Genomic DNA, 13,422 nt, shown 5'->3' on the forward strand with positions numbered 1-13,422 from the left:
CTGTGCACAGAGCTGGTATTGTCATAGTGTAATAAGGATACATCCAGTCAAACAGCATGGTGTAGCTGGTCTTTGTGTTTAGTGCAAAGGCAATCCCTCGAAGATCCCTTGCCAGCCCGATCAACATACGCTGTCAGTGGGAAAGAGACACAGTAATTGATTTTCACGTTAGCACAGAGCAGATGGAGTAATAATCAGCCAATAATGACCACATATCTGATTTTGATTCATCAGTTTAAATGTCTCGCTCAAATCTTTTTTTATAAAAAACACAAAGATTCTTTTAACAAACAAGGTTTCCACAAGTTTTATAGTGATAACACTAGCAAAATGCTTAGGAAATGCTTTTGATTATTCGATATGGTATCCTAATGAATAATGCAAATTAAAGCATAATATATGAATACTGTGTATTAAAGTTTAAAAGTGCTTCCTGTATTAATATATTTAAAGTAATAATAACAATAAAACGTTAATTTAAGCTTGTAATATTTTGAATGAGGTGTAAGACTAACTGATACTCATAACAAGCTACAATTAAGGTTGCACTGAGATTCTCATTGTACTGTTATTTCAATGTATCTTTTGTTTGTTTGTTTTAAGTAATTTTCCAAGTTAGGTTTCTTCAAAAAGTGACTTTTTTTGTTTACAGAAGACCACGCAAATCTCCATCTGTATTAACATTAGTTCTGAGATGCACTTTTTTTTCCCTTTAATGACTGAAGTGCGGCTTCAGAATCCTTTCAGCTCAAATGCAGACAACATTTTATGCATAGATAATTAGCCCCTACTAAAGGGATGTTTTCAGGATAATTAATAGACATCAATAAGAAACACTAGTGAATGAAAAATATTTTAACAATATAAACAAACTTTTCAATTTACTTAGACATAAATATTCTTTTTTAACAATTAAGTAGTTTTAATAAATTTTATCCGTGTGTTGCAGGTGGGGTTTGTACTTTTTTTTTTTTTCATAATAAAAGACCACAGTACTGCAGTGTCTGGCAAAAAAAAAAATAAAAAAAATCATAGAACCATGGCAAAAAAACCCAGCAAGGAGTTCTCTCTTTAAAACCAGAGTTTTCAATAATGTACCACTTGGTGCTAACACTGTAATATTTATAGTGTTGAGAAATACAAAAGATAAGATACACATATTAATTTTAATTGATCACATAAAGAGCAAATTATGGCTGATGCCTTGTTAAACTGCTAAATGTAATCTTACACAAGGGCTAATTTCTACTTTTCATACACAGACTCATTAGTCCAACTGACTTGGATGGCACGCACATATATTTATCCAAGGATAAATTGAGTTTTCTACAAAACACTGGTGAGGTTGCTAGCAGTATTTTAATATTTGCATTTCCTTTCTGTTGTGCATTGAAATGGCCTGAACTTGCAAGATGCTCAGAGTCTCAACTCTCATTAACTTTAATGGGACTCTGAAATCACTAGAGAGGAAGTGTTCAATACTGAGAAGACGCAATATAAAATTGTAACTTATCTTTATATTCATCTGTATTTTCATACTTTGTGTGCTGTTTTGTCCACACAGAAAATAACTGTTTAGCAGACACGGTGGCCAAAATGTCAAGTATTAAAAGAACTCGGCAGCAACACTTTATACTTCTTTCTGAAGGGATACAGAGATGCAAGAATATATACAAGGAAGTGGAAATCTTTTAGATTGATTTTGGTTCCTTTGCCCATTCTAGCCACAAAAAAGGAGACAAGACTGCACAAAGAAAGGCTGGAGCTGGGAAGAAGGGGAGCTACAGCCCCTGGCAAGACATGAACTTGCCTTTGTTTGAGGATGCGCTCAGAGAGCTCACCATCTTACTGTGGTCTCTAGAACATGGATTAGAAAAAGACCACCAGCCAAACCCATATTCCTCTAACATGCTTATTCTGTCGTTATAAAAACAACTGGTTGTAAGAAAACACTCTTTTGCAAATATATTTAAGAAACAGTTTGGTTGTGAGACTTTAAAAACTATTAATAAAAGCAGATGCGCAACTTTCTTTAAACTATGGTCCCAGATTTCTGGGAACCTACACAAACACCAGGCAATTTCAGACACCATTTGACCTTGAATCCTGAAGAAAGGAGAATAACTACTACATAAACTACATTTCTTGGTTTTCTACTCTTTAAATGCAGGCATTGTTATTAAAAAGCTCATACCATTAAGCACGCTATTCTTAATAAATGGCCTCAATCTATAAGGCACCATAATATTCTTGTCCTGTAAAATCCCAGCAAACTCAGTGGTTTAGATATTATCCATCGGAACTCAACTTTACAAAATAACGCTGCCTACAGTTGGCAATGTCTGAACAGCCTATATAATAGCCTACAGAACCCTGAAATAAATCCTGATCCATGTAAGTCACTGGTAAAAATACCTTTAAACTCTAACAGGAGCAAAAATCACCCTTAATTCCATGCTTGCTTAAGTCACATTTAGTAAGAACTCCCCCCAAACCCTAAAATCCCAAGACAGTCTAGTTTTAGCCCATTATGAGTTTTCAAATAGCACTTATGTGCATAAAATTATTAATGACAAACAACATTATACACTTATACATCTACTTCTTGTCTGTCATCCTGTGGGATTCCAAGTGCCTTGCAAACTTAACAGAGGAATTTGAAGAATACATGAAGCTACTCCTTCATTCACAACTGACCACCAGCCATTTCTGGGGCAAAGTGACAGTTAATAACACCACCAGCAACTGCAAAACGAGTAAGATGAGAAGTGAAGAACAGTAAATACAAGAAACATAGCAAGAGGAGCTTGTCAGTAGTATGTGGGTTTACACATTGCTTTTCTTGCTAATGAAACAATTTTGTTCAAGTTTCAGTTTTGAAACATTCTTCCCTGAATGTCAGTGATAGGTTTACTTAAGATTAATTAAAACAAAGCCATTTTAAAAATAAATTCAAGTATTTTGTTTCAAAGTCCTGAAGATTTTTTCAATGGATTTTTCAAAGGAAAGGAGTTGAAGATTTAAATATTCACAGAAAAAACCCTATGACTTGCCAACATGTGCCAAGTGTCTGACTAATGCAATTTAAAACAGACGAGACTACTCACACCACCCACCCCCAAAACGGGGCTTGTAATGGAAAGTCTGACAGACCCTTAACTATAGTGGCACTACTGGGTGCAGCTATAATATTACCCTCATAATTCTACTATATAATAACAACAAAGGAAAAAAAAGGTGAAGGGTCATTGCGCTTTGTCTTTAGAATTAAGATGGCTGTCTTCATCCTTACAGCATACTCTTAATTCTGGAGACACGTCTTAATAACCTCTAAATAGTTCCAACAAAAGAGCCGTGTCAGAGGAATGAGCAGGCCCCAAGGTGTTTCAACTGGAGTGTTTTCATCTGCCTTTATTGCTCTATCCCTCTCCAGAATTAAGGCAATAACCTGTGATAAATTATTCAGGAACTGCTACAGGGATCAAAGCAAAATCATTCTGTTAAAGTGCTGTTTGCAACATTTGGCACTTAGTGTGAAAACTTTTAATGTGTGCAAGCTGAAAATCAAGGATTTTAAATAATTTAACAGCATGGAGTTTCTACAAACCAGCTAAAGATAGCATGTTGCTATTTAACTGCTTTTTCCTCAGATCCTTTTTTTCATGCGTTTCTAGCAAATCCGATGATGTCACAACTATAAACAAAGTACTACTGAGATTCCAGCTACCTAGTCGATATATTACTTAACTGGATTGTCAAGAGAAACCTTGAAATTCTTAGGAGAAAATTAGCCACTGTTTTAATACTGGACATTCTTCCTATTAATATAAAAATGTGAAGAAGGAAGTAGGAAAAAAAAAAAAGAAAGAAGAAAAAAGGAAAGCAAAGCACATAATTACTTAAGCCATCTTCAATTATGGTTGATCTCCCTGGAAAAGAAACCTAAACATATGTTTTGTATGCAGATTTAATGATTACAAATGTATTTTAAAAAGAAAGAGCTCCCTTGTTGTGACTGTTTTTCAATGGTGTATTTCAGAAATATTAAAAAACTAAAAAAAAAAACCTAGCCAGTTAGAAAGTCCTAGTAAAAACCACAAATTAAATGAATTTGGCAGTCCTGGACCATTTTCATAGTGATATTTTAACAGTGTCATCTCCCTGTGGATTGGAATACTAAGCATTTTATTGAAGAACTGAACTGTTTTTGTTTTCAGTACTTGCAAAATGAAGTACCTGAAAGTGCTTTTGCATGTATTATTTATTCATCATGATAGAAAAATAGCTTTAACCTAATAAATTATGTTTAAGAGAATTTAGAGCAAAAGTTTTGTTTATGATAAAGCAACAGATTTAGTTCTTTATCAGTAGCTTAAAGCACCAAGTTTTCTTTATACAAATTAGACAGATGGTGCTTACAGTAGAATTTACTAAAGGTCTGTCACAACAAATGCAGCCAAGCTGCATATTTAATCACTGCAGAACCTTGTCTACCTGCAGCTGCCAACTGCTAATCCAATTTCCCTGATAAATGTGGCAAGAGACACGATCAGCAATAAAGAGCATCTAACTCCATTTTCCTGCAGGGCGTCTTTTGATGAACATTTAGGACGGAAGCACGGAGTGCACTGTGTGGCCCTGGCTTGTGGCAGCTGCATGCATTTTGAAGACACAGTTCTCAGGTTACTCACTTAATTCTGCCACTATCATTATGTTGCTATTGATCTCAGTAGCTCTTGTCTACACAGCATTACTCTAGATGAAGCTGAATCAGGCAGTTATCATGCATCAAACTTGCTCAAAAGCCTGGAGATTTCCCCTTAATTACTTGTGATTTTATTTGCAAATACCGTTAAAGTGTAATCAAGCAGTCACTTTCCAGGGTCGTTAAGAACTTGCTAGTTTAGGAATATATCACTGGCACTCCATTAAAATTTCTCTGCTAAGATGGTTTCAAGCAAACCAGACAGGACAACGGCAAGATTATTTTAATAAACTGAATCCTCACATGAGATAAATACAGTTTCCTATAGAAAGGGCAATGGTATCAAATGACCTCTGTGTTCTAATTTTTAGGATTTATAACTTGAAAATACAAGAGATGAATCCAAGATAAATGAACTGCATCTATTTAATAAATGAAAAGTTATTAAAATTAAATACATAAAGCAACAACAAATGAGGAAATGAGAATTAAGTAATTGTTGAAATAACTTCAAGTACTATTTTTAAAAAAAATATTAGCTTAATTCAAGCGATAATTGTGAACTGTGCATCTTCTGGTAATGTCAGAGATGTACTGCAGACAAATTATTTACGAAATATTTCCAGCGTATCTGTTTATTTTCTTATGAAAGGAAGTGGATAAATATGATGATGTAGTATTTAAGTTTCCATCATATTTTAAAATAGCAAATTAAAAGTCACTGTTAGGGTTTCCTCAAAATTACCCTGTGTAGCTGAAGCGAGCACTCCAGTGTGCATTGTTAACTATTTATTCAGTGACGGTAGAAGGGGATCTCTTTAATGCAATAGTGCTCTAATATATTATCATTCCTGACGATGCAGCTTGTATCTAGCAAGTCTTTTTCTTCCCTAAAATATACTGTTGTTTTGACACAAACAGCTTGCTACACTTAAGGATTTTACTAATAAAACATAATGTTGTGTTAGATATTATGACTGTTGCCACAGCTGAACTGACTTGTCAAATCAATCCTAATATGGCTCCCACAGGCACATAAAAACCTTATTTAGCTATCAGTTATCCTAATCACTTTGTTCAGTTTAAGGGTGCAATACTTCAAGACCAGTTCCTATTTATACATATATGCCCAGCCATTTAATAAAGTCTTGATTTATATAATAAATTCTTGTTTGAAAAAATACTTTAAAGCAGCAGTGTTTTATCAAGTGTGTTACAACATGTCTCCTCATACCCCCAAATAAATATGTTAATATACACAAACAGGATACTTGCATGGCAAAGAGGAATATTACATATGAAACAGATAAGCTACCACTGAAGACAAATTTGTCCCTCTGATTATAAATGGGGCTCAAATGCGGTGATCTGACCTGCAAAGCACTGAAAAATCCCAAGGCCTTTATAAAATCTTTGTACAAAGTTTATTTAGGATAGTCATTCATAGCCTTTGTATCTCTACTGTCTACATTCCTAATTATATAAACGTATACAGGTATAAATACACGTATAAGTATACAGGTATATAGAGAGACAAACAGAAGAGACGACAAGCTTGTTGTTAAATGCTTGCCCCACCATTAGTTTTTCCCATCAATAATTCTTTCCCTATAATTGAAATAAACCTACCTTTGCTTCTTCTTGTTCAAAACTACTGTTGAATATCTGAGTCACATTTTCAAACGAAACTGTGAGGGGCAGCATGAAATTCTCAAACTCATCCTCGTCTTCACCTACAGGAAAAGAAACCAAAACAAAACAGCAAAACCATCACATCATATTCACACTGTTGTTCAGAAGGGTCAGTCTCTTAGGCTTTTATAGAAAAATCTCACTGACATCATGGGAACTTTCATATGACCTACAGGAACAAAAACCTGAGGTTTGACATATTTTTACTGAGCTATAAAGAAAGACGACAAATTGTTGATCGCAAATAACTTGTATCTGAGACTGGCATGTCACTGCATTTCACATCGTTCTCCTTTTCATATTTCTGTTTTCTCCGTTAATCTGACAGCATTTGTTCAGTACTTTAAAAGAATATTCACATAAGAAAGACTCAACAGTTAGAAAATGCTAAATTGAAAACTGCAACAATAAATTAGACCCTTTCACACGTGTACTTTGTAGTATGTTTAAATCACAGTCTTTTATGAGCGTATGCTGTTTTTTCTACTTCCTACCTATTTAGTACACAGAATGAAGCTGCCATGGAAATAAATCTGGACTGTGTTGGGGTTATTCGTGTGACACTATTGCCTCACTTGTTTCAGAAGGTGTAAATTTAGAGTAAAAGAAACAAGATGATGTGGGTAGGGAAAAAAAGAGATTGTCTAGGTTAGACAGTTGAAAGAAAACCTGGAAGTCTGGATTGTTTTTGTTTTGTCATGATGCTGAACAAGTAACTATAAACAACAACTTCCTAGAAATGGCAATTTGCATGAGGATTGGTACTCAAGCTACTTATCTTTAGGCCCTTAATGAGGGTAGCTTGCCTCTTGCATGCAGATTCCCCTCGAGAGTAATTCAGAGTAGGGATTTAATTTATGTTCTTTAAAGAGCTCTTTGCTATAGGGCTTCTCTCCCTTCTCTCTTCATTGGCAAAGTCTGGCAAACTAAGTTGCAACTGAAGTTAGGAACACTCTTGTGTGTGTCAGATTAGTTGTGCAAAGTTAGTGTAAGCTTTACAGTTTAGTTTCTACACTTCATATACTCATCTGTAAAATGGGCCTAATTCCAGCCTCTTAGCTCTAAGGATAGGCGAAGACCAAATCACTCACCCCAGTACAACAATAAGAACGACAGAAAAGGCCAGGAAGAAAAAATAGTCACAACAGAAAGCAAAGCATGGACTAACACAAATCCAGATGACAACACAGGAGAAAAAAAAAAAAAAAAAAAATCAAAATACTCAGTAGCTTCTCATTAAGCTAGGATGACACATCTTCTGAACTGAAAGAGGCAAATATCCTCCGAGAGAAATAATTGTGATCCTGCAATTAAAACTGCCTCATAACAATGTAAATATTTACAATGGAGAGGAAAGGAAAGTTGCAGGAGCAATCCCAATTATGGCATTTCCTCAGTTCTGAATACTTGGCTTTGTGACCTGAACTGCTTCCCTTTAACACAGGGCTTTCGTGCCCAGTTTTCCAGATTTTTTTTAAAAGCAAAGGAAATACTTTCAATAACTTACTGCTACTGCACTGGTCAGCCACAGTTACGGAGCCTTCAAATCGCAATCTATGCTCAAGAACTTTCTTAAACTAGCAAAGTAACTGACCAAACCTGTGACTTGCATCCTGCACCTGCAGTAGAACCAAAGAGGGTGAGACACTTTGTGCTAGATTTCAGAGCTGCTGCTGGCAGCAGTAGGATCTGGTGGACTTTGGGAAAATCCAATCCTGTCCATCTTCACCTGCCTCCTCTACCATCTTCTCTCTGCTCCTTTCAACCTGAGTCAGTCTTTTTATTTGTCATTTCCGGACCCTTGCGTCCTCTTCAGATTACTCACAGTAACCCTAGATTATTCATCCAGCTTTTTGCTTCTATCTCCTTACTTCACCAACTCCAGCTCCCAGGCAGTTCCAATACAGTATTAGTTTCTGTGCTCTCAACCTCTTTGCTCAACCAGCATCAGCTTCCTCTTACCCTCCTAGGAGTTAAGCTATTTCTATACATACTGATATCCTTATGCTTTTCTCCTTTTAATCGCTTATCAGATTTTCCTCGGAGCAAAAAAAAAATTAATAAATAAAGACCAATTATTTAGAAAGAGTCCCATGCTGGTATCGTCCCATGCTAGCGTACAGTCTAACAGAAGTCATTTGGATACTGATCTGTGCAGCATCAGGGGTCAACTGCCATTTATAGAGTTCTCAGGAGAAACCTGAATTACCACCAGATAGCAAAAGTAATACTCCATCTCATCTAGAGTGCTGCATATCACTGGAAGACAATCTCCAGGAAGATACTATGTACACATCCAAATGCAAGATGTGTACATCCAAAGAACCTTTCCTGAAGGTAGAATCTCAAGCATACTTTGTTAAAAGGTTGACAAGACCAAAGAACTACCAGAATGTCCACTGTTGATTGGGACTAACACTTTAATGACAAACCACTTAGTTCTGGAAATGGGCTAAGGGGAAATCTTACGTGCTATTTCTGTTTTAAATTTCAGTGTAGGCAGTGAAGAAAGAATATACAATTATGATCCTATATAGTATTGCCCTATTAATAAAATAATTTGTAAGTTTTAGAAAAGCAACACAAATTACTACCTATACATTTCTTTTGCATTCCTGTACAAGCCACATTTACATCCCATGAACAGTACAGTATTAATAAGGGAAGGAAGAAACTATCCTACACAAACCTACCATGGTAAATCGCTCATTTTCTGTAATTCAAACTACGCATACACATCCTTATTATGTCCTTTGAAAGAAAAGAGATGCCTCACTTGTAAGTTATAGTAGATCTGTGTGTGGCTTACAGCAATAGCGTTTTAAACCTGATCCACTTGGAGAGATTTGGCACTGAGCATGACTGCATATACCTGTAAGTACAGGACACTGACAAATCATGCTGAATAGCTCCTGAAGGTATTTTCTACAGCTTAGATCTACTCCTTTTGGCAGTGCAGAAGAAAAAGTAATTACAATTTATTAATCCTAGTAAAAACTTTTATTTAAACATAACTTTTACTGGTGTTCTTGTATTAGTTTTGGTTACTATGTACTTCACAGAAAAGAGTATTCAGTTTACTTTAGAAATCTTGGACTAAGGATCTTGGACAAAAGGATGCAATTCTAAATGCCAAAAAAATCATTAAAAACACAACCTGAGGCACATAAGGAATTCAAAGTCTAATTATATTCATATGAGGTTAAAGTAATTCAACAGAAACCAAAGTGCATTTTGAAGCAAATGCCAATTAATATATTACTGTTCCTTCCTACTACAATTAAATTTTGCCAGTCACTCCAACAGCACATTGTTTAAAATGTAAATATTCTGAATTTACTGTATTCAACTAATCTCCAAAAACATTTCTACATCAAACAATTACTTAAAACAACCACCACCAATAAAAATTCATCTTAATTTTGTTTCCACGTAAATTGTTTATTATTCATATAAAAGGATTTTATATACAGCTCTACATTTAATTTGAAAAAACCCCAGAGAAGACAATTGGTACAATGCTTTCTTTGTCTAAAAATGCCAGTTTTCACAGTTTGAAAATATCTTTTGATTCACAAGGTAGGAATACTGCCATTTAATGCTTGTACAAACACCCAGAAAGGACAGTTTGTGTACACCTTACTTTTTAAATTTGGATCCTAAACTGCAACTTATACCTGTGTCTCTAGATGTGCTTTTCTATCAGTTCAAACCCAAACAAATTTACTCCAGTAGGAACACAAAGGACAATAGCCACAAGACTGATGTATGCTTTTTCCAGATACTCCTCATCATTTCAGATCTTGCAGAGTTGTTAATCCAGAGGAATCACAACGACCTCTATCAGCCTGCAGCCAGCCATAAGTCACGTGCCTGCATTTTGTCTGACATATATTTACACAACCTCTACTTTGAGATGTAATTTTTAACACCTGTGATCTTGTTTTTACCAAATCTCCTCCCCACCCCCCCACCCCGTAGGAAAAGTTACTGAAACTGCATGTGTAACCCATTTTATATTAGAAAATGTACCTATTGCTTATGTTATACAACACTGAGCCAGTACTGAAAGCAGTTAAACTTTTAACTGCAAGTAAACACAGTTCCAGCTCACAGTTGCCATTCTTTAAGAAAACGCTGATAAACGTGGTTCGGTTTTGCCGCAAAGTTAACTGTTTTCAGCACTGTTCAGCAGTAGAGAGTACAGGCACCCATTATCAGCAAGGAGAGTAACAACTACTGTTGGCTTATGACTGTCTGTGTCAATCTCTTCTGCACACATGTTGCCTAGTTAAGCCTTGCATGAGGGCTGGAAATCAGCACACAAAAGACGTGCCTACTTATTTTTTGAAGGCCCTCATCAGCGGCCCCCCTCAGAACACCTATAGGCATCCGTCCTCACGAAAGCAGTCTGTAAAGCAGATCTTCAGCAGACATAAGCCCACAACTCTCAACGGTGCCTCTGATCAGAATAGAGGCCATTTGAGACATGCTGCATTCTTCACCATCAGCTTCTTTAACATACGATTTGTTTCAGTGTTCATTCTGACAAGCCCAGCCTTCTCCGTTTAGACAAGGGAGAGCTGATCATGCAGACAGAGTTCTGCATTTTACTCCAGTGGCCAAGGGCAGTGCCTGGATTCAAAGTGACTGACTCCTTTATCACATCTAGCTATTAAAGCATGCACTGGGTTTTACATGTGTCTAACCTCTCTAATTTCCAAAGGACAACTCAAACGGTAACCCAAGTGCATGTTTAAGTATCACTGGTTGAACTGCAGAACTCTTGTCAATGTTTATTAAAACTTGGAGGGTCTTTGTATATTTGGAACTTGCATAAAGAAGTGAAATAAAAAAAACTTCTACCAGAAGCTGGAAGGTTCTGGCATAATCGGTATGTCACCTGGAAATGCAAAACACTCAGGCACTTAATGTTGTAAATCCTCATAGTTAATAGAAAAAGTGCTTCTGTGCAAAAAATCAACTCATCTTGCTTATTTCTTCAACAGAAGGCAACAAACAAATACAGTGTTATTGCTTAATGCCATAAATCTCAAAAGTTGATAGGCAGTGATTTAAATACCAACTATAACATATTTACTGTACAATTAAGCTGCTGTTTGATTGGTTTAATAACCTTAAACATTCATAGTACTACACAAGACAGCAAGGTGTCTCAGGGACATGGGAGGAGGACCTTACCTAAATCTACCATGAGAAGACGAGTGAGAGCAGTGTAGAACACTGTCCGACACCTAAGGTCACTGAGGCTGTAATTATCACCGATGCCCAAGAAAGGGAAGTGCTTACTCTGTTGAAACATAAGCGTATGAAAAGTTAAGTGTTCTACAAAATTTACCACACACAACTTTTTTTAACATAGTAAGAAAACTTACTGTGTGATTCTGGAGCATGAATTTCACAGCCTCTATTTTCACAAGCTTTTTCAGGAGACTATAAGTAGCAGGTGTTAAGGAAAAATCAGCCTCGCAGCATTATGATTACATTATCAGGTTGTACAGACTTTCAGGAATGTTTAGTGAGAAAAAAATCCTAACTGAAACAACAACAAATGTACATTAAAAAAAAATCTGAATTTCATCTAGAAATATATGTCACAGATATTCTTTAGAACATTGAAGACCATAATCTATTATTAATTAAAGCAATTACTTTTAATGGCATATATTCTAGTCACAAAAGAGACGAATGAACTGAATGACTTTTATAATTAAACGGAGAGTTTCTGATAATAAATGGTGCTGGTTTTTTTCCCCAGATAGACCCATGTCATTAGCATGTTAAAAAAAAAAAAAAAAAGTAGTTTTGCAACTGCCTGCATTGAAGACGACTGGCACTTGGCAATGGGACTGGCAGCAGCCCTACGCAGCACTGAAGTAATGGCCTCAAAACCACAGAGGCGATCTTCCAGGCCCCTCAAAAATCACATTTAATTTGTTTCAGTTACAACAGATAAAAATACATCTCATACATACATCTCATACATACTAAGCTATGTTAAACACTTAGGCAAAGTGTTTTCAGATTTATAAGAACTGAACGGAAATTTCTTAAGAACATAAAAAGTCTCAGAGCCAAAGCAAAGTCCGTAACAAGGTGGTACAGCTGGGAATTTTGGACATATCTGTGGATACTTCCACAGGAATCGCAGTTTCTCCAACTTTATAAAATATAAAGCAAATCTAATTGACTACTGCTACGCATGAACTGAAATCTCCCACTCCGCAAACTGGCTAAATTCAAGCCAGTGACAGTCCAGATGGCAGGTAACTACAGTAGTACAGCGTCGGCCCCAGCCACCATGCTCTGCTCTCCATGCAGGCCCCTCAGGAAGGTCTACTGGCCTGCTCTATGCATTGCACCAGCAAAGCTGCATGACTCCTGGGCTGAAGCTTCTGGCCCTGGTCCAGCAGGATAAGCTTGAGCCTGTTTGCACCTGCCTGCACACAAAGGCTCCAGGGAGACGCACACTAAACAACACAGAAGCAACCTATTTCCTGGACTGCATATATTCTACAGATCACATATTCTAGCATGACTTACTAGGTAGTTACACCTGATGAAATGTAGTATTTTTCTTAAGGTTTCTTTTAAAAAGCACGAGAAATTGTATTAAATCAAAAGTTGAGTTTGCAAAAACTATGCTATAGAAGCCGTTAAAGTTCAGATGGTTAAGACTTGTTTCACAACTTGAATCTTTTCCTAGCTGTGTGAATTATGAATATCTTTAACAGCATGAGCGCACACTAATTCCCTGTCTCAGATGATTCAAACATTTGGGGTTGGGCAAAGGAGATAATACTGTGTATTCCAAAAAGAGCCATGCTGACATCTTTGTGAGCTTTTGTACAGAGGTAACCGCTGCCGCGAGGGATGTTTGCAAAAAAGGAGCAAGAGAACGGCCAAAGCAATGGCCTGGATTTTCTGACTCCTGCTTCTCCTTCATTTGACATAAAATTGCGGTATGACTTTCAGCAAGTCAGTTAAATTTCGCTGTCTCAGTT

General features: G+C 36.4%; 1 protein-coding gene across 1 annotated transcript in view; it reads right to left on the reverse strand.

The window, feature by feature from the left end:
* Nucleotides 1-13,422, reverse strand: part of RANBP17 (RAN binding protein 17) — a 164,821-nt gene that overhangs the window by 52,329 nt on the left and 99,070 nt on the right. The window contains exons 17-20 of the mRNA XM_050905413.1: nucleotides 11,794-11,857; nucleotides 11,600-11,708; nucleotides 6,335-6,438; nucleotides 42-130 (exon numbers count right to left, since the gene is read on the reverse strand). Coding sequence (XP_050761370.1) covers nucleotides 42-130; nucleotides 6,335-6,438; nucleotides 11,600-11,708; nucleotides 11,794-11,857 — 366 coding nt within the window. The remainder of the gene's footprint in view (nucleotides 1-41; nucleotides 131-6,334; nucleotides 6,439-11,599; nucleotides 11,709-11,793; nucleotides 11,858-13,422) is intronic.

This window comes from Gymnogyps californianus, chromosome 14 (assembly GCF_018139145.2).
Source record: "Gymnogyps californianus isolate 813 chromosome 14, ASM1813914v2, whole genome shotgun sequence".
Classification (NCBI taxonomy): Eukaryota; Metazoa; Chordata; class Aves; order Accipitriformes; family Cathartidae; genus Gymnogyps; species Gymnogyps californianus.